Genomic DNA, 25,234 nt, shown 5'->3' on the forward strand with positions numbered 1-25,234 from the left:
AACGCCGCCCCCCGCCTCTCTTGGGCGTTTCATAGGACCTGGCTTCCTTCTCGAGCGCTCTCTTCCCCTTCTTTAATTTTATCTGCCTTTCCCCCCTTTTTGGGAAGGGTGGAAACTTTTAGGAACACGGAAGGAAACTTTTAGGAACACGGAAACTCTGTTGACCGAAAAAGACGCCCCAGCTGGATTTCTTGGGATATCCACTCAGGGAATTTGAACGTGGAAATGACTTTTCTGCTTGATCCTCCCTTCACCTCTTCCGGGGGAAGGAAGGAAGGAAGGAAGGAAGGAAGGAAGGAAGGAAGGAAGGAAGGAAGGAAGGAAGGAAGGAAGGAAGGAAGGAAGGATGACTGAGAAAAGAAAATGAAGACAGAAGAAAATTTTAAAACAAGAAAGAGATAACAGGGAGATAGAGAGAAAGGGAAAAAGGGGAAGTGAGACAGAAAAAGGCAGGGGAAATTTTAAAAGACTTTCCCGATCTTCCTCCCAGCGTAGACCGGACCCCTCCCCGCCCAACTCTTGCTGGGCCCGGCTTCTCTTCCCAGTCCGCCCCGTCGAAAACTTCCAGGCTGGCGTTTCCCAGACGTGCTCGAACCCCTCCCGCCCCATCTCTCCATCCTCTTCCTCCTTCCCCACCCAACCCTCCAGCGACAGGGGTGGGGTGGGGGTTTGACAGCGCGGCTTGACCCAAACGTACCGCTCTCTCGGAGGGGGTCGCGGGGGGGCGGGCAACGGGTCTCCTCTCTCCGCCCCTCGGAAAGCAGCCGGCTCTGCGGGCAGCCGCCAAAGACGCTCCGGAGCATCGGGAGCCGAAGCCAGGCGTTGGAGAGGGTGTGGGGGGAGGAGAGGAAAGAGGGAGGGGGCAGCTGCATCCAGCCGGGCGCCGATTGGCCGGCGGCTGCCGTGACGTCGCCCCTCGCTGCATAAGGCTTCGGAGGCGAGGCCGAGGCCAAGCCGCAGTTCTAAAGCCGGCCGGGCCAAAGCAAGAGCCGAAACGCCAGCCAAGCCGGAGTGGGGCAAGAAGAAGAAGAAGAAGAAGAAGAAGAAGGCAGGGAGGCAGACAGACAGACAGACAGACAGACGCGCGCGGGCGCGCGCTTGGCGAAGCAGCCAGGTAGGGGGGGAGAACACTCTCCCCCGCAGCCACGCCGCCCTAAGAGGAAGAGGATTTGGGGGAGCAAAAAAAGAGGGGGACTTCTAGGCATTTCTCCCGCCCCCGTCCAGCGCGGGGTCTACCCCCACTTTTCCTTTGCTACCCCCACCCGGCACGCAGCCTCGACCCAGCACCCGAGCCGTCCCCATGGACCAGGCGAAGAGGTGGGGGAGCCCAGCACCCAGGCACTCGTAAGGGGGTAGGTCGCTTGCTGCTTTTTCCTTGCTCTCCTTCCCCTCTCTATCCCCCCACCTCGTCACCCTCCCTACCCTTCGCCCACTCCCCTCCCACCCCCAGGCCGAGGAATTAATTTATTATTATTTATTATTATTATTATTATTATTATTATTATTATTATTATTATTATTATTATTATTATTATTATTATTATTATTATTATTATATTATATTATTATTATTATTTTTATTATTTTATTATTTATTATTATTATTTATTATTATTATTTATTTTAATAGAGGCAAACGGACGGGGGAAAGAGGGAGGAAGGGCCGCGTCTTTTAGGACAACTTTGGGTTTTTATATATATATATATATATATATATATCTGTATATATATATGTGTATATATATGTGTATATATCTGTATATATATATGTGTGTATATATATAAACGATTCGATTTTTAAAAAAACTCGTAAAAGCCACGGAGGAGAAAAGGACCGTTAAAAAAAAGAGAGTCGGCCATTCCTTGTCTTGTCCTCCGTTTCCTAAAAACGAAACACTCTTTGTAGAGAAGGAGGGACCCCGATTGTGTCTGATGCCCCCACTCCCGCCTCGGCTCGGCTCTTCCCATCCGGCCCAGGTGCGAAAGATTCGCTCCTCCGTTTCTGTTTCGTCGACTTGTCGTTCGCCTGCGGTCCCCGCTGCCCCCCCTTTTTAATTTATTGCTGAATTATTTTTCCCCAGGAGGAAGAGGAGGAGGAGGAGGAGGAGGAAGCGGGATTTTTTAAAACAAAAAACAAAAACAAAACAAATTATTTCGTCCTTGATTGCACTTTGACCTCGGACTGTTCTACCTCAACCCTGAGAGAATCCCTCGCCTTTGTTTCTTTTTCACACCCGATTGATGGTCCTTCCTCTTCTGAGTTTTCGTCCTGAGTTTTCAGTTCGACTTGACTATTGTTATTATTATTATTATTATTAGCCGGCCTTTTAGGAGAAGAACTTCTCTTGCAAACATTCATACAGCCGAGAAGGAAAGAAAAAAAAGGACAATTTTATTAATAACTTTTATCATCTTCTTTTGGTTCTCGACTCACCAAACTTCTGGACGGGGGTTGGGAAATCGCTGGTTTTGATGATGATGATGATGATTGGGACAATTGAGAAGGAAAAGGCGGTTGGCGAGATGCGCTAAGAGGGGCGTCTGAGGGGCAAACCCCCCCCCCTCGCTCCGCGATCCTGCCCCGATCGTGTTCAAAACCAGCTGCCAGCTTCTTTCAGGCTCTGCCAACCAACGGAGCCGGGCGGGGCTCCTTTCTCTCTCCCCCCCCCTTTTTTTTTGCCTGCCCCCATCGGGGTCTCGTTTGAGGCTGGCGTTTGTGGGCTCCTCGCCTTGGTTTCGTGCCCCTGCTCTTTTGCAGTCCGGGAAGGACTTTTGAAGCACGGACTTTTTCCTCTCGGCCGACTTCGGAATCGCCGTCTCCTCCGGCCCCCTCCCGCCCCACCCACCCCAGGCCCACTGCCCCCCCAGCACGACCTCTAGCCAAAGACAATGGTTCACTGCGCCGGCTGCAAACGACCCATCCTGGACCGCTTCCTGCTCAACGTCCTGGATCGGGCCTGGCACGTGAAATGCGTCCAGTGTTGCGAATGTAAATGTAACTTGACCGAGAAATGCTTCTCCCGAGAAGGAAAACTCTACTGTAAAAACGACTTTTTTAGGTAAGTTTCCCAAAGGGCTTCGTGCCCGCTTCCTCCGCCTCTCCTTTCGTTTTTCACGGCATTGATCTACGTCTCTTTGACACGGAAGTCAGCCTCCCACCGCATTCACAAGACTCGCTTAACCTGCTTCCTGAATTAAACCGGGTTCAGGTGTGTTCCCCGCAAGACGATGGACCGGAGAGTAACCTGGAGGGCTGGGGATCCAAATAAGGCTGCTAAGACTTCCCAAACCTTAAAAAAAAAAAAAAATCAACAGGGTCACGGATTGGGCGCAGGCTGCTCGGTCCTTCCCCGACCTGGTCCAACGCCTTGTGGGAATCCGGAAGCAGGCTTGTTCCTTCTTAGGAGAAACTATTGAGTCGGTGGGGATTACTTCTGGGTAAATATACCGGCGGCTGCTCTTACCTGGGCTGGGCGGGATGGGTTCTTCTGGTCGTCTTTGGCATCCCTCCCCCCCCGCCTCCCGAATTGTTCCGCGCCCTGGAAACCTGTCCTTTGGCTCTTTCCCTCCTCTTCGACTCCCACTTGCAAACCGGCCCGACGCCTCCTTTCGTGGGGGAGATATATATGCCAAGCGAAAGTCGCTTCTCCGGGCAAGAGAGAGAGAGAGGGGGAATCCTTTGGGCCCGAGGTTCCGCTTCAAAGGCTCTGGGAGATCTCCGCTGGCCCGGGGTGTAGACAGCACTTCTGAGCTCGTGCAAAGCGCTTTCCCTCCCCTTCCTCTTCCTCTTGGGGGATTCCCACGGCCAGGTGGATTGAGGGCCAGTCCGACCGGGGCCGATTGGCCGTGGACGAAGGGAAGGGAAGCTCTCGGACCAACGACGGCCCGGCTTCGTCCAGCGCCTTGCACGCACGGAGAGGATGCTCCGCTCTTAGGAAAAAGGCCGAGGCGAGCGAGCGCACGGAGAGCCTATTTCTGGGGTCGGCACTCGGCTTTGTTCCCGGGTGTCTCAAGTCGCCTCCGTCGGCCTGGCGAGAAAAGGGAAGAAAGCTTTTAAATGCGGGGCAGGAAAGGCCTTGTCCTTTTAGCCGCGTTTTCCTTCCAGGGACCAAGCGAGGCGGCCTTTGGGATCCGAACCAAGCCGGCGCCGCACGGGCAACCGCGCCACGATGCAGCTGAACTCCCCACAAAGGAAGCCGCAAAAGGGGGCAGCGGCCGGTGTAGATAATGGACAAATAGTTTCTTTCACCTACGGTGGAGTCTGTTATGATAGGCGCGTGGGTGTGAGGATTTAGATACACGTGTAGAAATAGAGGCGGATGTGCGAACCTGGATATGCGTGTAGAAATAGAGGTCAGTGTGCGAACCCATATATGCGTGTAAAAATAAAGGGTGTGCAAATGTAGAATTAGAGGCGAACAGAGTCGCGTCCGCGAATCCAAAGCCAACTGAAAGTTGAACCAGGAAACGCGTCCATTCGGTTGTGGGAACGGGATGCGCGATCACCAGGGTTTTTGGGTTTTTTTGTTTTTTGCCCACGGAGGAACCCGGCCTCTGTTCAACCGTTGCCCTCCGCCCGAATTCCTCAATGCCAGGCCATGAAGGCCCTGGAGCGCCCCAAATTAAGGAAAGGGTCAAGTCCGCCATCCCCGCGTCTTTTGAAGCTTGTCAGAATTATTTCACGATACGGGTTGGAGAAGGGAGTGATCCCGCCGGCTTTCTTTCGAAAGTGGGGTGAGGGACTACACTTCCTATAGGTCCCGGCCCGCCTTGGGCTTCAGACAGCTGAGGTGGGCGTCACATTTGTCGCTTGGGACGGCTCTTTCTTTCTTTCCTTTTTTTTTTTTAAACAAAATGCGAGCAAGCAAATTCTTTTCGGTTGACCCCGAGAAAATTTGGAGTCCCCATCGAGCTTGGCCTGGAAAACCGCGCATCCCTGCTCGGGAAAACGAGCCTCGTCTCTTGAGCCCAGCCTGGCGGTGGTTTCCCTATTAAACCCGGCTCCCTTTGTTTATTTGAATTTTCCCCTAGGAAATCGTTCCGCCCGCCGATCCTTTAAAGGTTTCGCGAAACCCGGCTGATGAAGGGGAGAAGCGCCGGGGAGAAGCGCTGCGGATCGGCGCCTCGCCTTCAGGTTTACCCATCCACTCCGTCCGCGCACGCTGCCCGAGCCGCCTTCCTCCGGGCCTTGTTTGAGCAGGGGGGAGATTGCTTTCCATGGGAGGGAGCGCGCTCGTTTGGAAGGGCGAGCCCGGAATGAAAGCTTAATGGGGGCGCTAAGTCTCATTGAAAGACTGGGGGGGACGGGCGGGGGGGGAGCTGCGCGTTTTTTTCCAGAGAAGGACCCGAAGCGAATGGGCCGGGCTTCCTTCGACTTGGGCGAACCCCACTTTCAAACCAAACGAATTCGGGAAAATAAGAGACAGGCGCGCGTTCTCCTCCAAACTGGGCAAAAAAAAAAAACCAGAAAAAGGGAAAGCGCAAATGTGCAGAAACATTTTCAAATTAAATAAAAATGTTTAAAGAGGAGGCGGGGGCGACGCGTCGTGCAACAAGGTCCCATAGTGTCATAAGATTGGGACTGGGTTAGGGACTTCTGTTCTCGCTGTGAGTTGTGTTGGGGTGGAGGGATGCATGAAGGGAGGCTCAGCCGATCTCATTGTACACGTGTTGTGTACTCTGACAATAAAGGTAGTAATAAAACCTAAATGAAACAGGAAATGTAGAGGTGAGAGGGAGTTTTTGTCCAAGCCGCGGATCCCCCGCTTTTTAAATATAAAACGACCTCTTTGCCTGCCCGTCCCCGGCGGGAAATTCGAGGTTTAGCCGGGGAAGGGACCTCTCCGAAGAAGACGCGGGGCTGCTGCTTCCGGACCCTTTGCGCGGGGTTTTCTCCTTTAGAAGAGCGCAAAGGGTTGGTGGCTAACTCGGCCTGGGCTTTGTCTCTTTGTACCGCCGCGGGCCTCCCCACCCAACCCCCGCCCCGATGCGGCTCTTCTTGCCATGAGCAGGAGACGGATCCAAAAGGTCTCTGAACCGATTTGCCCAATTCTCGGCTTGGAAGATGGTTTTCCAAAAAGGCTACCGCCAGGCCCGGCCACAGCGGGTTGGGGATGAGGGGGGCTGTGAAATCTGCCTTGCGGGCTTGAAATCGGGGGAGACGGTGTGTGTGATCAGGAGAGGTTCGGGGAGATTTAAATGTCCCGGGTAGCGTTGGAATCTGGAAACCGGGTTCTCTAAAGCGTCTTGTCTAAAGCGAAGGATCTTCGCGTGTATATCGAGGCAAGCCGACATACTCCGAATAAATAATAATAGAACCAATAATACACGCGTTTCTCTTTCCGCTTCGCACCTGCGTCGAAAGCTGCCCCCCTTATGCACCTGGGGGGGGGGGGGACAATGACCTCCGGCGTCTCTCCCCCCCAAAAGGATCCAAGCCCCCTTCCCAAATTGACCGCTGGGTGGGTTTTTTTGCGCCTGCTATGGCAGAGGCAGCTCAAATCTTTTGCCCCGCAAGTTTAGCTGTAAAGGCAGCTTTTGGGAGTTGGATTTGCCGTGGGTCAGTCCAGCCAAAGAGAGTCTATTCCGCAAACCGTGGCTTATCCTCGTGGGGGGAACGCAGCTTCAACCGCGCTTGAAGCTGGGTTCCCTTGGTTAAACTGTGGCCTCCCAGTTTCCCCAGCAGCCGCGCCCACGCGACTTGCTCGACCCTGAGTTCATTGGCTCGCTGCCTCGGACCAGAAACGAATCCAATGGATCTACAGCAAACGCTAAACCACACAAACATACACGCCAGCCCTAAGCAAAATTAAAAACCTTCCTTAACGTGTGGAGGGAATGTTGGTTATTTTTCGTTGACTAGATTGGGGGGAACCTCCTGTTTTAGAAACCAGCCACCAGGGTTTTATTTTGTAAACCACGTTTAAGCAACCATCCATTGGCCTACTTGGATAACACCAGCTTGAGTTTACTGTCAGCTTTGCTGAATTGGAACAGCCGGCTTCGCACTGTCTCTGACTCGCTTCTTAACGACCTCCGGGTCCCTGTCTGGGATAAGGCAAGAAGTGGATTCTAATTCAGACAACCTCACACCCCTCCACCCCACACCCAATCATGCGACCACCCTTGCTGGAGCGGGTGGGTGTTGGTGCCCATTTTTAGCATATTCACAGAAGAAGACTCACCGGCTGATAAGGTTTTTATTCAGCCAAAATTGAAATAAGTGGGAGGAAAAACGTTTTTTTTTCCTTTCGGAGGAGGAGGGGTTGGTGGGAGGAAACTCGGTTGCGCCCAATCCCACTTTGCAAAACTTGCCTGTTCCCCAGCCCAGCAGAGGAGGTGGGAAAAACGAATTCTAATTGACTTTTGGTGTCTCTGTTTCTGAATCCCGGTGGCGACTCCTGCAAAAGCAAGCGGACCTACATTTAATTTAACCCAGCTGAACTAAACTGGAATTAACCCGGATTCCTCGATTCCCACGACGCACCCCATGGTATTAATTCAGTATGAATTAAGGACCGGCTGGTGGAGGGTCTCAAGACACTTGGGCGGCTCCAATGTCTTTCCGGGTTTTGGAGGTGGGAGGCCGGACCTACCTGAAACGGGGAACTTGAGGTCCTGGGAAGGCAAAACCCTTAGTTTCCTAAAATTGAGCGCATTTCAATATATTAAATAGTTATTTCGGCAAAGTCTTCTTTGGTGAGGTTTTTAGCCAGGGATGCTTCGCGAACGCTGCGGGATTGGGCTGGTTGTGTGAACCCGCCTCGCTTTCCTAGAACACTCTTTAAAAAGTGGGCATTTTTAATAAATAGAGGAAAGGGCGGCCAAGTATGTCAGTTGGAGAAGCAAGGGATTGGAAGGCCAAGCTGAGTTTTCCAGAGTCTGTGAAAATAAAGTCTCTTTTTGTTGTTGTTGTTGTTGTTGTGGCAGCGAGGTGTCAAAATAGAAAGCGGAGCGTATAGCCCTCATCCTGTATTTGTAGGAGAGGGGGGGGCTACTGTCTGGGCAGCCAAAAATCAGAAATCGGGGGTGCGGGGGCGCCTTTTACGACCTAACAGGTTTTATTCAAAACCAGCAACGGAATAAAATGTATTAGTTTTTTTTTTTTTTTTAAGCATTCCCGGATTCCTTTTGATTTGGGGCAACCCTGCATTTGTTCCCTAGAGACCCCAACCAAACCCCGGATTTTGTGTTTGGCGGGGAATAGAACGGGGCTAGCCGAAAAAGGAAGGAAACGGGGCGGCGGTGGGAGGGGGGAGAGAAATAGAGACGCCCCGTTGAAGGTCGTGCGAAAGGAGGTGAAGTCCACGGGAAAATAGGACGGGAGGAGGAGAAGGAGCGGGACGGGAGCAACGGAGGAGGCGGAGGAGAAGGGCGGGCGGGGAAGGTCACCGTCCCTGGGGCGGGCGGGGGTCCTCCCCCTCCCTCTCTCTCTCCAAATGCGGGCCTTCGCCTCCAGCACAGCGGAAGGGCGCCGGGTTGCCGACGGATGCAACCCAGGACCTCCAAGCGAAGCGCAGCCGCCGCCTCTCTCTCCGAGAGGCGTCCCATTGCCACTCCCGATGGCTTTCCACTCACCCCACCGCAGACCAGACCGCCCTCCCTCCTTCCTTTCCCTTCCCCCCAAGACATTTTCGCTCCGTCTTGAGCCGAATTTGTCCCTTGAGAGACGCACCTCCAATTCTTCCCTGCGCTTCCCCAGATTTCTTTCCTGACTCTTTGCTTTGCTTCGCTTTTCAAGTTTCTAGTCCTTTGTCGTGCAGCTTCGTTTGCTTGGGGGATCCCCAACGCCGCGTCTTGCTTTCGCTTCTGGCAAAAAGCCCCGGGCGAGCGCTTGGTTGCTTTTTTTTTTTTTTACCGGGGCTTCCCGGCAAGCGATCCTTTGGGATCGACTCTCTTTTCCTTAAGGCCTCAAAACATCCGTTGCCCCGCAGGAATATAACCCAAGAACACCCCCACACACCAAAGCAAAAGAAGAGGTGAGGCCCATGACCAAGCCCCGAGACAGACTTGGGGGCGGGGAGGGCTCCTACCCACGGGCCACGGAGAGTCCCGGATCCTGGCCAGTGGGTAAAGGCCGGAGGGATCCGGGCACTTCGCAAGCTCGGACGTGGGGATGGTTAGAGGCCGTGTAGTCTATTCGATGTTGAGAGGGTGCCTTTCGGGGTCCCCTCCCACCCACTCCCCTGTGACCTCGTTAGAAGCCAAGCAATTTTGGTTTCCCGTGAGAATTTGGAAAGGAGGCCACTAGGAAATCTATTGGGAGTAGGAGAAAACAGCCTTGTCCTCTGGCCTAGAAAAGACACGTGTCTAACAGTTCTCCTGAGATTGGCCCAGTCGTCTGAATGATAAGAGACCAGCTCTATGATCCTCTAACGACGCTCCTGCATCCCACAGTGGTGGAAGCACGTATGAACTCCCACCCCCTCCGTTATCACCCCTCCTGACCAGGCCAGGAGTCTTGCAAAAGACAAGTTGCGAAGGCTCCACCGCGCTTCTGCTCCGGTTTTTGTGAGGGTCGCTCGGCGAGTCGCTCTGCTTTCCGCATTACGAAGGAATCGAGCCCCCGTTGCGTTCTGCCAAGGGGCGGCCGGACGCGCGTTGGTGGAGCGGTCGTGGGCATCAGCCAGGTGGGCAGAAGTAGCTCGCCTGCGGGGTCTGACTCACAGCGAAGAGGATATTGGCTGGAAGGTGGAGGGGTTTTCCATCTTCATCACGAAGCCGTCGCTCAAATCCTCTGTCTGAACTGTCCCCGCTTCCTGGGCTCAGCACTTTAGCCATGGTGGTTTGTGGTTAAACGCCGACTTCGATGACTTGGCCACAACATGGAAAATTGGATCAGCCTGGCTCGTTTCACAAGCCGGGATTTCCACTAAGCGGGGATCCATCTGGCGCAGAAACCGGGCGATGGAACGGCATGCCCGCGGGTTCAAGGGGGGGAACGTGTGGAAATGACCCGCGTGGCTTTGGGAAAGCGCCCAGGGCTGGCGGTGGCCCCGATCCCCCATCTTTCTCCGGGCCGTCCTGCCTTCTCCTAAACTCTGGCTTGGCTGGAGGATGGGAAAAGGCAGGGCGGCCCAGACCGAACGATCTCCGGGTTCAACTGGGACCGCTAGACAGTCCCAGATTTCCCCCCCCCCCCCACATCCGAGAATACGCGTGGATGAAGGAACGGGGTTGGATCGCCCACTGTGGGATTCGCCCAGCGGCAGGATTAGGCTACAAGACCGCGCAAAGGAAGGCAAAACGGCAGTTGAAATTAATATTTTATTTTGGGGTGTGTGTGGGGGTGAGTGGCGGCGTTTTTAGGTTACAAGGAGAAGCGAGTCAATAAACGTACGTGTGAACGCACAGACGTTAGACAAAATATCTCTAGTGTAGAAAATGAAAGCTCTTTCTAAAAAGAGCAGGGAGAAATTGAAAGACCCCCCTTCTCCCACCTCCTTCCCTTCTCCAGGTTATCCCCGCGGTTACTCACTCCTTAAGGCGGTTTGGTTAATACTGCCGGGTTTGAGTAAGGCAGGTGTAAAAGTTACTGGACTCCACTTTAGCCCCACCCACCTCCACTGGGACCCCCTCAAAGGAAGGATTTGGGAAGGAGGTGCTGGAGGAAGTTGCTTATGCGACTTGCTGGTAGGTTAGCAAGCCAGCCCAGCCGTTCCTGCAAATCTGGATTTCTGCCCATAAAAGTAACGTGTGAAGCTTCTGGCCCTGGTTCTTTTTAGAAGGATGTCTGCCCGCTGTGGGCAAAAAAAGTCAAGATGGCAGCCGTGATGGTGTGTTTCCTCTCTGGCTGCGAGGAAACCCCTGGCTTCGAGGCTATCTCACCTTGGTTGCTTGAGATTCGCAGAAGCAAGGATGAACCAGGATTGTCCCTTGGGGCGGAAAAAGGGTCCCCAATCATGGTTAGGAGAAACTTTCCTTTCCTAGCCACTTTTTGTTCCTGGGATCCCACCCAGATCCCACCCGATCCAAGGCATCTTCCAAAGCCGCAAAGCTCCAGGGGTGATCGCCGCCTTCCGAGTCAATTCCACCCAAAGATGGGATCGATTAAGAATCTGCTGGCAGAGAACCACGTAGATAAGATCTGCCATCACAGTCCCCCTGCTTGGGTTTATGCAACTGAGTTTTTTTATTTAAAGGACAGTATTTGTAGCTCAGGATTGCAATGAGTGGTCCTTGGTCCTCTCCCACACTTGGTTGGTTTCTTGCAGACGTTACAATGACCCAGCTAGCACTGATGATGTTACCTAGTTCGGGTAATGAAACCTCGACAAGAGAGCAACCGAGCTCAGAAAGAGCCAGCAAGGATCCCCTGGGTTTTTATTTGTTTATCGAATTTATTTGCCGACCCGCCTGGAGGTTCAAGGCGACTCTGAATTCCTAGATTGCAAGGATGGGGCTTCATTGTGGTTTGCTGAGCAAGCCACAATGGTTCATGGTTCCCCTCCGCCATATCAAACATCAAGGTTTGATCACTCAGGATATAGCTGCCTTCCTGGATTGAAGCAGAGTTTTAACAGGGGTGGCTTTTCTGCTTCGATTCTAGGGCTCTTGGCAAAACAAATGGGCTCGAAGAGGCGAGAAGAAAGTCCTGAATCCTTTTCTTTCTTTCTTTCTTTCTTTCTTTCTTTCTTTCTTTCTTTCTTTCTTTCTTTCTTTCTTTCTTTCTTTCTTTCTTTCTTTCTTTCTTTCTTTCTTTCTTTCTTTCTTTCTTTCTTTCTTCTCTCTCTCTCTCTCTCTCTCTCTCTCACACACACACACACACACACACACACACACTGATTTCAACAAGACTGAGGAAGTTCTTGTTGATTCCTTCTTATAAACACACACACACAGCCCTACAATGGACTTACTCTTCTACACAGACAGTGGGAGAAAACTATATATTTTTTTTAAAAAAATAGAAGTAACTTTTAGTGGTTTACAATTGTTAAAGCGTGGGGGACAGAGAGAACAGTACGGAAAATATTTTTTTAAAAACCCAGCACAAAATAAAGAGACAATTTTGGGCAACTCTGAGTCCGGGCGCCCAGTTATTCTTTCATAGAGAAGGAGGTAGATCTGAATAGATTCTATAGAGAACTACCCCTCCAAAAAAAACCATCCTGTATTTGCTGTTCATCCACATGCTTTGTACTCCTCACTGGAGTATCTATTTTATTGGGTCCTAAAACTGTGGCAATGCCTGTGAATATTTTCAAGGCAACCAGTGCATTGTTTTTGTGCATTCCTCTTGATTAAAGGAGCTATTAGGAATAGTCACAATAACAAAGGAAACTGTTATTCAATATGTATTTGCCCAAGTAAACTCCCTTAAACACTATGGGGTACAATTCTAAGTAAACATGCCCAGAACCATGTAATAAGATAATTGATGGAGAATTGTAATATATGCAGATACCTACCGTACACCATCTTTATTTTTCTTGATATTTTTCCAGCACCCCTGTGGAGTGAGGAATATTTAATTATTTTCAGTATGGTAACTGGCTGCAAGTCTTAATGTATGCTTCAAATGCCTCCCTCTCTTCCTTCCTTCCTTCCTTCTTTTTTTCTTTCTTTCTCTCTGTCTCTGTCTGTCCTGTCTCTCTGTGTGTCTCCCTCCCTTCCTTTCTTTGTCTGTCTCTCTGTCCTGTCTTTCTGTCTCTGTCTCTGTCTCTGTCTCTCTCTCTCTCTCCTTTCTTTCTTTCTTTCTTTCTTTCTTTCTTTCTTTCTTTCTTTCTTTCTTTCTTTCTTTCTTTCTTTCTTTCTTTCTTTCTTTCTTTCTTTCTTTCTTTCTTTCTTTCTTTCTTTCTTTCTTTCTTTCTTTCTTTCTTGCATCAGCAAGAAATCTGCAGCCATTCCATTGCCCCTTTTGGCCTTGTTGTGCACCCCACTTCTAATTCTACCATCTTCTGATGGGGGGGCGTTTTCAGTCCTTGCATGTGCCCCATCGCCGCTTGGAGAACTAATAACAATTCCCATTTTCACCCTCAACAAGGAAACCTCTGGGGGTTTATTTCCCCCCCCTCCTTCTGGAGCTGGGGTCAAGCAAATGGTTAGCTGTCAATCATTCAGATCTGCATGGAATTTAGTTCCAGAACAATTGCTAAAGGGCTTGAAAGCAGCTGCTGAAGATCCATGGCTAGGAAGCGATAAAAATATTTAAAACCCACACATTGGATGGCCCTGTCCTTGTGATCAGGACACTACAGAAAAATAGAAAAGTGATGACAGAAAAAGACCTAGTGAGCCATCAAGCCTGCCCTTTGAGGTTTTTTATTTTACTTTTAAAAATTTGGATGATGGGCATGTTTATCCCAAGCATGTTTAAACTCAGTTACTCCTTCCTTCCTTCCTTCCTTCCTTCCTTCCTTCCTTCCTTCCTTCCTTCCTTCCTTCCTTCCTTCCTTCCTTCCTTTTCTTCCTTCCTTCCTTTTCTTCCTTCCTTCTCTTTCTTTCTTTTACCTCTTTCGGCCTTGTTGTGCACCCATCTCCATAGATAAGATAGGAAGAAGGTTTATTTGGGAATTTTGCTCATCTGCTGAATTTATTTTAAATTCGGCTCTCAAATGGATCTGGAAGGATATTGCTAAGGTAAAAGTTGTAAGTATTAATGCTTCTCTCTCTCTGTCTCCCATCCCTCCCTCTTTCTTTCTTTCTTTCTTTCTTTCTTTCTTTCTTTCTTTCTTTCTTTCTTTCTTTCTTTCTTTCTTTCTTTCTTTCTTTCTTTCTTTTTCACCTCTTTCACCTCTTTCACCTCTTTCACCTCTTTCAGCCTTGTCGTGCATCCATCCCCATAGATAAGATGGGAAAGAAGAAGATTTATTTCGGAATTTTGCTCATCTGCTGAATTTATTTTAAATTTGGCTGTCAAATGGATATAGAAGGGTATTGCTAAAGTAAAAATTGTACATGTTAATGCTTCTTTCTTTCTCTCTGTCTCTGACTCTCTTCTTTCTTTCTTTCTTTCTTTCTTTCTTTCTTTCTTTCTTTCTTTCTTTCTTTCTTTCTTTCTTTCTTTCTTTCTTTCTTTCTTTCTTTCTTTCTTTCTTCTGGAAGTAGGCTCCAAACTCCCACTACTCTTTCTGTGAAGTCATACTTTCTGACAGGACTTTTGAACTTCTCTCCTGTCAGTTTGAGGCTGTGTCTCCCTGTTCTTGATTTTTGCTTAATGTTGGAAATATTGCCTCCTAGAAACTTATTCACATCTCTAATACATTTTAAAATTGCAATTATGTCCTCTCCCCCTCCTTTCTTGTGGGTGGATTGGTGCATAGTTAAAAAAACAACATTGGAAATGGGAATGTCAACATGTCTTGATTTGTGCTAAGTTCCTGGCGCTTAAGATGGAACATGCTGCTAGAAATAAGGGCATTTTAAGAATCTCTTTAAAGTCGGTTCCTGAATTTCTTGTTGGTCTCTTTACCTAAATGTTTCCCAGTTGTGGAGTAGTTCCCATTTTTGAGAGAAGCTGCCTCACTTAGGCTATTTAAAAAAAAAAGAGTTTCCCATCTCAGAATGGAAGGAAAATAAAGCACCAATTTTCAGAAATTAGGACCAGAGTTTGCGGTTGATGTGAGGGAAAGGGAGACCCAAAGATGTTTGGGGCAGCATCTGGCTCTGGGGGTCAAGTTGCTTACCTCTTGATAGAATTTGAAGTCAAATCTGCACTAATATGCACTATACAGTTATTATAGGTATAGTAAATGGGGGTTAGAAACAGATAAGGAATAAATATGGATGCTACTGAAAATGTTCCAAATGCAGAACTTCCTCCCCATGGCAAGATGAGCAACAAATAATATAACAAATAAATAAATTTACCAAGACTCCACGTGGCTTTTAGGGGCTGGGTTGCAACTGTCTAGATTCCTTCCTTCCTTCCTTCCTTCCTTCCTCCCTTCCTCCCTCCCTCTTTTCTTTCTTTCTTTCTTTCTTTCTTTCTTTCTTTCTTTCTTTCTTTCTTTCTTTCTTTCTTTCTTTCTTTCTTTCTTTCTTTCTTTCTTTCTTTCTTTCTTTCTTTCTCCTCTTTCAGCCTTGTCATGCACCCTATTTCCGTTCCCCGTAGATAAGATAGGAAAAAAAGAGGTTTTATCTGGGAATTTTGCTCATCTGCTGAATTTATTTTAAATTTGGCTCTCAAATGGGATCTGGAAGGATATCGCTAAAGTAAAAGTTGAAAGTGTTAATGTTTAAGAACGTAATTCTACATTCTTAATTTAACTAACAGCAATGCAATGCTGTTAGTATGTCATTCGGATTATGATCCTCCCCTAAAAATAAATAAATTCTGGACTTCATTTCTGGTGACTCTGCAGACACATCAATGCTGTTTTCTTAGCAATAATTAGGAAGTGACGCTTTGGGGTTTTTGCTTTGTTCTATAGGCTACTGAATCTAACTTACAGCTTTTGAATCTCCTGGTGGTCACTTTTAACACACCTTAGCCAAGGTCCAACTTTGTTTAATTTCCAGAAATCCATCAAGATCAACAAGGCCTGGAGTCTCCAGGGTATGGATTATGGATTGGCAGGTCAGATTAACAGTAACTTGGCTTTGTGGCTGAATGGATTGGCGTAGCTAGGGTTCTCCAACATCTGGTCGTTGTCTTCTTTAGGAGCTCACACAGGGTTTAGAAAGTTTGGTGACCAAAAGAGGCTCCAGGCATCCGACTTTCAGCTTGTTTCATCCAGAGACTGATGGGGTTGAACCATTGAATCATTCAGTCGTCCAATCATTCAATTGATTTATACGGCTTGCCCACCCTTGCCATCGAAAGCTCTGGATGGCTAATAATATATTAAAACTCTATGGGGGAAAATATTAGTGGAATAAAAAGTTAACATGCGATATACATGCAAATGAATAAACGGTCACCAAGAACAAACCAGACAAGACAATAGATTCGTTGCTAAGTCTTGTCTAACTTTTCACAACCCCTGGACCAGAGGTCCCAGCTCTCCCCTCCCATCCTCCATTGTCTCCTGGAATTTGCCAAAATTCACGTTCCTTGAATGGATAACATTCTCTAACCACCTCCATCCTCTGCTGTCTCCTTCTCTGTTGGCCTTCCATCTTTCCCAACCTCAGAGTCTTTTCCAGGGAGTCCTCTCTTCTCATTTGGTGGCCAAAATATTTGAGTTTCGGGATCTGTCCCCTTCCAAAGTTGATTCCATGGTTGATTTCTTTCCGTTAGGATCAAATACACCAAATAGAAACCTCTTGAGTTTCTATTAAAACCGCTTGTGGTTTGGATTCCTCTTGAGCTACAAGAGCCTCAACTGTTTTTGAATCAGCTGTTCAACTCTCAGTCCAACCTACCTAGCAGGGTTGTTTTCACGGGATAAAACAGAGAGAGGGGGGGAGGGAGGGAGGGAGGGAGGGAGAGAGAGAGACTCTTGTAAAATTGCTTTTTGAAAGAAAAAAAAAAGGAATTGATTCAGAGAACCGCGCTCTGGAAAAAAAAAGAAGGGCCATCAATGCAATGAACAAATGAATAAATAAATACATCTCGCGGACACGGGGATTTTATTATTGGTAAGTAGGTAGCGCCGTGCATTTGATTAGATGTAATGGAAACTGTAATTTGTATTCCGTTATGACTGCTCGATGCTAAACCTCTAAATCGGAATGATCAAAATACCATCGTTGGGTTCATGTAACATGCTATACACATGCAAATAAATCCTTTCAGAGTTTAACAGGATGGCCTGGTTTAAGCCGTATTTTCTCTTGGTATTTAGAAAAGCCATCTCGTATCACCGGGTTCTTACTAGTTAACGGATTGAAGCATTAATTTTATGCTTTAGATTTTTTTTTCTACTGTATTTTACTATTTCACTTCTTGCTTTGAGTGTTTGTTGGATCGGAAAGAAAAGAATAAAATAACACTACATCTGGGCTTCTATTCTATATCGAATTTTTCTTCTTTTCTTTTTTTCCTCTTGCTATCAAGATGCTCTCAGCAAGTAACTAGTCTTTGCTCCATCTTGTTTTTAAGTTTGGTGCTAATAAGCAGAAATCCTCTTTCTGTTCCTATATATCTTTTTTCTGTAGCTGGTGGAGAGAAATAGTCTCCCCTTTGAGTGAATGTGCACTTAGCAACCTAATTTATTTATCTACATATGTTTAAAATGTCACATTGTTGTCCTGTTTCCCCCCACCAAAAAAAAGGTGCAATAGGCACACCCTTTATTTTTTGGAAACAGAACCAAAATATATCCAAAATAGATCCACTCTGTGGCCTTGGGATCTCCTGGTGGTATCCATTCCATATTAACTAGGCTCAGTTCAGTTTCTCTTCCTGAGACTTGCCAACATTGGCTCGATGCTGCCCCCAGCTGTATTTCACCCTTCCTTAAATGAAATTTTTATGAATGTGTCTTCTGGCTGCTATGAGAAAGAAAAGGAAAGAAAATTATTTGTAAAAACCGACAATTGAATGCTCCCAAGTTCATGGTGTTCTTTTTTTAATGCCTTCAGCTGACAATACCTATGGGAATAGATTTTCAAAAAACAAAAAGAGGGCAAAGCCAGAGCAATTTGGCTTGAGATAATATTTTCTAGTGAAATATTGTGTATCTGTAAAACAGTCTTTATCAGCCTCAGCAATTTTAAGATGTGTGGATTTCTCCTTAAGATGTATCTTAAGTCTGAAGTCCTCCAATCATCTTTTAAAGCAACCTGGTTTTCAATTCTTTTAATTTTAATTTTTTAATTTTAATTTTCCCTTAGGCACAAAGGTTCCCTGGGTGGCTTTAGCCTTGCAGGGCTGTTGTGGGGGAAAATAAGGGAGGTGCTAGTCTTTCTTCTCTCAGCTCCTAAATAAAAGAGCAGGATATCAATCCAATAAATGAACGGAGTTGACACAACAGATTTGAGATGCACCAGGTGGGTAGATTGACGGGTCTAATTGGGTTGGACTCACGGCTTCAGTTTTTTTTTTAATCAGAAAAAATGGGTGATCTGAATCAAAATTATTTCTGGTCAATTTCATTAGTGATTTGTTTTTTTCATTCCTTCCGTCCTTCCTTCTTCTTATCCCTCCTCCCCATTACCCTTCCTTCCTTCCCTTTCCTTCCTTTCCTTCCTGCTTTTCCTTCCTACCTTCCTTCTCATTTTCCTCCCTCCCTCTTTTCCCTTCCTTCTTTTTCCTTCCAACCTCCATTCTTTTCCTTTCTTTCTCCCTTCCTTTTCCTCCCTTCCTTCCTCCCCCCTTTCCCTTCCTTTTCTTCCCTCTTTTCCTTCCTTCCTTTTCTCTTTTTCCTTCCTTCCTTTTCATCTTCCTCCCTCTTTCCCCTTCCTTCTTTCCTTCTTCCCTCCTTTCCTTCCTTCCTTCCAACTTCCATTCTTTTCCTTTCTTTCTGCCTCTCCCTTCCTTCCTTCCTTCCTTCCTTCCTTCCTTCCTTCCTTCCTTCCTTCCTTCCTTCCTTCCTTCCTTCCTTCCTTCCTTCCTTCCTTCCTCTTTATATTCCATTCCTTTCCCTCCCTTATACTTATTCCCTCCCTTCCCTCTTTCCCTCTCTCCCCTTCCCCTCCATCCAGGTGTTTTGGTACCAAGTGTGCCGGCTGTGCGCAGGGCATCTCTCCGAGCGATTTGGTCCGGAGGGCCAGGAGCAAAGTCTTTCATTTGAACTGTTTCACTTGCATGATGTGCAACAAGCAACTGTCGACCGGCGAGGAACTGTATATCATCGACGAGAACAAATTTGTCTGCAAAGAAGATTATCTGAGCAACAGCAACTCTGCCAAAGAGAACAGTTTGCACTCAGGTGAGGCATTTTGCTTGGCCGGGAAGACCTTTACCCAAGCTGATTTCACTTTGCTTGATCCAAGGATGCGGGTTGGTAATCAAAGGCAGAAATTTGGTTTCAAACGTCTTACGGTGACAAAAAAAAGAACAGCTTACGTTCTGGTGTTGGTGAAATCAAGCCCTAGTTTAGAAGAACTGACAAGGAGATTAGCTCAAGAAAAAGAAAAGTGTAGATTCCATTTTTTTACCGAGCTAAGTAGAACTCCCAGAGTTAGAGGCAGTCTATCTTGGAATATAGCAATAGCATTTAGACTTCTATACCACTTCGCAGTGCTTTTACAGCCCTCTCTAAGCGGTTTACAGAGTCAGCCTCTTGCCCCCAACAATTTTGGGTCCTCATTTTACCGACCTTGGAAGGATGGAAGGCTGAATCAATCTTGAGCCTGGTGAGATTTGAACTGCCAAATTGCAGGCAGCCGGCCGTCAGCAGAATTAGCCTGCAGTACTGCACTCTAACCACTGTGCCACTGTGGCTCATGTGTGATACTTGTGTGGACTTGCAGAAAGTTGACCCAGAGCCCAATGCTAGCATGCCTTTGGGACTTCGATTTTTTTCCCTTTATCAGAGGAACAAGATTTTCAATCTGTTATCACAAAGCATGGTCTTTTCCAGACACAAACCCCTGGCCAATATTTATTTTGGTATCATTTGTATATAGCAATATTTCTCAACCTTAGCAACTTTAAGAAGTCTGGACTTCAACTCCCAGAATTCCCCAGCCAGCATCACTTGAGGTCCAGACTTCTTAAAGCAATTTGGCATGTATATTCCTCTTGGCTTCTAGGTGCTCGCTAAGAAAAGATTTTTTGAAATGACCATCAGAGCATTAATATTTCCTATATTGTTATTAACACTCTCTGATGCTAAGGAGTTCTACTCCCCCTCCCCACCTGAAAAGAAATCTCTTCCAAATGCAAAACACAAGCAGAGCAGAGGAGTTTCACTTTCAGTTTCACAGCACCAAGCAGCCTTAGTACAGAACAGTTGAGCTAAGCCACGCCCAGGCTCCTTGCTGTCTCCCTTGCTCACATAGCAAATACTGTTTCAGTTTCCAAACAGCCCTCAACTCTCACACACACTGACAGGATGCTAGCCAGATGAATACCGATGGATGCTGGTAGGCAGAGGTACAATTTTTTCCCCTTATTTTCCTCCCCAAAAACTAAACCCGACCACATAGTTTCATAGCGAAGCATGGGTATCGAGCTATATATAGAGAGAGAGGTTTTTTCTTTGCATACAATACGTGCTTAACAGTGTACTGTCTAGGACAATCCTTTTCCTTTCTCAAATTAATGTACCATCCAAACACCACATCAAACAATGGAACAGCGTTGAGGGGTGGGATGCCTTTGCAAAGCTAGAAAAGCAAAAATAATTAACAAGTCACAGGAGAATGGAGGGAAAAGTCAGTGAAAATCATTGAATGAGAAGGGTTCGTTTCAGCTTCTGAATCCAATTTCCGGCTTGGAGCTGGAATGCAAGAGAAGGATTTTTATACTGAACAGACCTAAAGTTTGCATTGTATAACGGAGGACCAGAACTGGAGTTTTTCATAATATAGGAGATTATCGATATTTGTAGCTTAAAATGAAAGGGTCCTTGGCGCTCTTTGAGCTTGGTTGTTTTCTTGCAGACATTACATTACCTGACTTGGTAACATCGTCAATGCTAGTAGGAGTGGGGTTTGCTCTCATTTTATATTTTGTTGGCTTGCCCTGTCAGCGTGGGTGGAAATGGTTTTGGAGGTTCCTTGGTTGACCTGTTTAGTAAGTTAGCTTGTTTGGGGTATCGTTTACTTCTTGAGCATTGGTTAAATGTTAATTTTGGTATTAAACCATTGTTAGGCCAACAATCAAGAAGTAAACAATATCCCAGACAGGCTAACAGTAAACAGCCCAACCAAAGAACCTTCAAGGCTATTCCCCAAAGATTACTGACAGGACAAGCCACCAGAATATAAAACAAGAACAAATCCCACTCCCTCCCAACACTGATGAGGTTACCTAGTTTTAAGGTGACCAACTTTTTTTACAATGAAAAGGAGGACACAAATAAATTGAAGGAAAAAAACAAAGCCACTTGCGCGTGGCGCACTCTTGCGCACGGCACATTCTCTCAAAACAATTCTCCTGTGTGGAGTTCATGCGTCTCGTAATTGCGTCTCGCCGCACTGTATCGGGCCTTGATGAATCATCATGTCAAATATAAATACGTCACATCACACACAATGGATCGGATCGGCATCGATCAAATACGGGGATTTACAGATTAGTCTTCAAATATCAAAAAGGAGGACATGTAGGAGGACACTTTTCGAGGGAGGACAGAACTTACAAAAGGAGGATTGTCCTTCCTAAAGGAGGACGGTTGGTCACCTTACTAGTTTGGTAATGTAACGTCTGCAAGAAAACAACCAAGGACCCTCTATATCAGAGGTGTCAAACTTGAATTCATTGAGGGCCGCATCAGGATTGTGTTTAACCTTGGGGGGGCGGGGTGGACGTGGTTGGGGTGGGCGTGGCCAGCTCAACGTCACTCGTGTTGGGGGCGCCTGTGGCGGCCCGAGAACTCGCCAGTGGAAAGGGGCTCCTGAGCTCCGTTTTCGGCTGTGATGGCCTCCTGCAACCTTCTGCAGGTGAAAAATAAGCTTGGGAAGGCCGCAGGCTCCATTTGCAATGGTTTCCTGCAACCCTCCACCTGCAGCCCTCCTGAGCTCCATTTTCACTGGCAGAGGCATCGCGGGCTGGTCCTTCGCTGTTTCCAGGGCAACCCCATGGGCCAGATCTAAGTGCCCCGCAGGCCGGATCCAGCCTTGAGTTTGACACCCCTGCTCTATATAGAAGATTATTTCACGAGAGAGAGAAGAAGAAAAAAGCAGAGGTTTTCCGAAAGGGAGGGAGAACATATCGGCATTATATCACAACAAAATAGAACACGGAGTCCCACGGCAGGTTGTCGGACTAAGAAACTTTATGAAAAAGGCCGCAGCGTCTTTTGTGAGCTCCGTCTGAGGCATTCACCCATCGAGCCAATCTATGCTTTGCATTAAATGAAACGCAGCTCACCGAAGCCGTTAATAAAAGTTGCCATTCAGAAAAGGTGCTGAGGGACCCTTGTTTCATCCAGTGTCAGGGCAGGGATGAGGTGTCCAGGCAATCGGTTCTTTTTGGATCCAGAGGGGAAAAAAACAACCATCCCAGGAAATAAGGGATTTTATTTTTAAGCTTTATTATTAGTTAAAAGCAGAGGTCTCCAAACTTGGCAACTTTAAGACTTGTGGACTTCAACTCCCAGAATTCTCCAGCCAGCAGAGCTTAAAGTTGCCAAGTTTGGGGACCCCTGGTTAAAAGCATAATAGAAAAAGCATCCACACCAAGCAAGGTGATCCCCAAATCCCTCAACAAGCTGCCAGGAGCTCCTTCATGCGGGTGGTCCTCGACTTACGACCACAATTGAGTCCAACATTGCTGTGGTTGAGCGAGACCTTTGTTAAGTGAGTTTTGCCCCATTTTACAACATTTACGGTCACCGTTGTTAAGCGAATTGCTGCAGTTGACAAGTTAGTCACACGGTTGTTAAGTGAACCTGGCTTCCCCATGGACTTTGCTTGACAGAAGGTCGCAAAAGGGGATCAGGTGACCCGAGGACGCTGCAACCGTCATAAATGTGAGTCAGTGGCCAAGCCTCTGATCACTCAATCAAGGGGATGCTGCCAAGGTTGTAACTGTGAAAAACGGTCCTAAGTCACTCTTTTCGGTGCCGTTGTAACTTTGAACGCTCACTAAACGAACTGTTATAAGTCGAGGACTACCTGTAACGACAGCACAATTTCTCAAGGATGGCCAATTTCCACAGCGCAGGTAGTCCTCGACTTACATCAGTCTCATTTAGTGATTGTTCCAAGTTATAACGGTGTTGTGGTTCACCAGCAGCAGGTGCAGACGGCAGCGGAATCGGACAGTGGGGAAGAACGGGGACCCGTCTGGGAGTCTGGAGAGGACTTGGACGAGAGTCCTGCATCCAATGCAGAGATGGGGCCAGGACCATCTGGGAGTGGGGTGCTGACTCCGGAGCCTTCGGAGTCTGGCAGCAGTGAGGCAGAGGAGCAAGGGGAGCCTGTTCCCAGTGCATGAGTGCACAGAGCTGCTAGAAGGCAAGAGCAGCTGAGACAAAAGGGGCGACTCGGGAGTAAGACTTGGAGGGGATGAACTATTGTAAGTCGAGGACTGTCTGTATTTTTTTTTTTAATCCCACTTTCATTACTTTTTAAGTAACTGAAGCAAACACACCTAATTTCCCCCCTCCTGTTTTCTCCTACAACAACCCTGTGGGGTGGGTTGGGCTGAGAGAGTTGAGTGACTGGTTCGAAGTCACCCAGCTGACTTTCGTGGACTAGAACTTACAGTCTCCTGGTGATTGACCCAAAGTCATCCATCTGGGTTTCGTGCCGAAGGCAGGACTAGAATTCACCATTTCCTGGTGATTGGCCCAAAGTTACCTAGCCAGCTTTCATGATTAAGGCAGGATTTGAACTCACTGTCTCCTAGTGATTTGGCCCAAAGTCATCTATCCGGGTTTCACAGAGAAGGCAGGACTAGAACTTCCAGTCTCCTGGCTTCTATATGGCGCCTTAACCACTAGATCAAACTGGCTCTCCAAATAATTGTCTTCCACATCATCCTTGAAAATTATCTTTCAAATTAACATAGATGTTCCTAAATACAAACAGCATTATTTGAATGGAAGACTCCCAAATCAAGATTTTGCTAATCCATGAAAAAGATCAGGAGACAGTTAATAAATTTGCAAGCTTGGAAGAGCAATAAAATTTGGTAGTGGATCTGAGAGAGTTTGAGACAGTGATTTCCAACCTTGGCAATTTCATTCTGGCAGGAGAATTCTGGGAGTTGAAGTCCACATGTCACAGAATTGCCAAGGTTGGAAATCACTGCAAAGACCTTAAGATTTAAGATTCTAGGTTTGATCTCTAATTTGGGGCACAAGAGGTGAATATCTAGAATTGACATCTTCCTGCTACCCTGCCTGCTTTCTGGAAAACTTCCCTAATAAATCACACACCTAATTCTAGCCACCATTTCTTTAACTTTCTAGCCACAAGGGCATTTTTTTCCCCAGGCATTTGAATTTCTCTGATTTTTAATTTAATTTTATTTTTTGCAAGGACTTCATTTTCAATTCTTTTACATTGCTGTGATGCTCGTATCTCATTTTATTCCTGCTCTCTTTAACATGCTGCATCTTTTTCACCAATGAGGATTTTTTTTAATTCTATTTTTATTGTTTTTTAAAATAAAGTGCAGATTTTAAAATATTGCACGCTGCCCTGAGGAAAAAAATATTTTTGAAGTGGGGGGCGGGGGGGATGTTGGAATGAATAAAATGTTGGAATGAATAAATGACTGGGAGTGATCACACATGAAATTCATATTTCCATCAAGAGAAGACACATTAAATTATGTTTAATTATTATATATAATAGAGTCCAACAAAACTGAACAAGGGAAACATATTTTTTATATACTGTGTTAAATTACTATATATTTTTAATCAAGAAATGACACTTTACATTATAATATTAAATCCCAAATTTAGAATTTCATAAGCGCACAATAGCTACAATTGCTATTGTGGTACATTTATTCTTCATACTTATAGCCTCTTTCTGTTTTTTATTCCCCCTCACCTACCTTAAGAGCTCAGGATGGCTTATCTGGGATATTCCATTTTATTCTGACAGTGAACCTATAACATAGATCAAGCAGTGATTTTAAAGCTCAAAAAGTGATTTGAACCCTTCTCTCTTTAATCCAGAAGAAGATGATTTAGACTTTTGGGAGATTCCTTGTTCTTATCCAAGAATCTCAAGAAGCCGTACCAAAAAAAGAGAAGCTTTTAAGATGTGATATTTTCATACCAGGGATTTATTTTAGGGGACTGGAAGAGTTTAAATACTTTCCACCCCAAATTCCTCTCCTGGTTTCTGGAAAGCTTTCTTCATTTCTTTTTGTATAATTTAAGGATAAATTTAAAGATGCATCCTTATGTTAAAGATAAAGTGAGGATAAATTTAAGGATACATGGATACGTTAAGGAGATGAATGGGGGATAAATTGTGCCTGCAATTTCGTGACTATCGCACCCCCAAACTGGGAAACCCTGTCGAACTATCACACATTCCTGATGAGCTGATCAGTAAATCCACATGTCCTCCCCAAATTTATCACCCTTATCACTTATCACCCTTTGCACTTACACCGTTATCAGTCGTTCAAAGGGATACCAGCAGTAAAAGTAAAAACATTATCATAATAACAACGGCACCAATATCAACAACAATTCTCTCCGGAATGGGGATCGAGAGACCTGTGAGACATGATTAATTATTGTCGATGGTGTATCCTCATTTGCCT

The 25,234-nt window shown here is 46.6% G+C and overlaps 1 protein-coding gene across 1 annotated transcript in view; it reads left to right on the forward strand.

The window, feature by feature from the left end:
- The first annotated feature begins 2,865 nt into the window (after positions 1 to 2,865).
- LHX1 (LIM homeobox 1) overlaps positions 2,866 to 25,234 on the forward strand; it is a 63,047-nt gene continuing 40,678 nt past the window's right edge. Inside the window, exons 1-2 of the mRNA XM_087956570.1 lie at positions 2,866 to 3,059; positions 18,532 to 18,758. Of these exons, the coding sequence (XP_087812696.1) occupies positions 2,890 to 3,059; positions 18,532 to 18,758 (397 nt within the window). The 5' untranslated portion in view covers positions 2,866 to 2,889. The remainder of the gene's footprint in view (positions 3,060 to 18,531; positions 18,759 to 25,234) is intronic.

This window comes from Notechis scutatus, chromosome 1 (genome assembly GCF_049901735.1).
Source record: "Notechis scutatus isolate UNSWTSFEM ecotype Mainland chromosome 1, rNotScu1.2, whole genome shotgun sequence".
In the NCBI taxonomy this organism is placed as follows: domain Eukaryota; kingdom Metazoa; phylum Chordata; class Lepidosauria; order Squamata; family Elapidae; genus Notechis; species Notechis scutatus.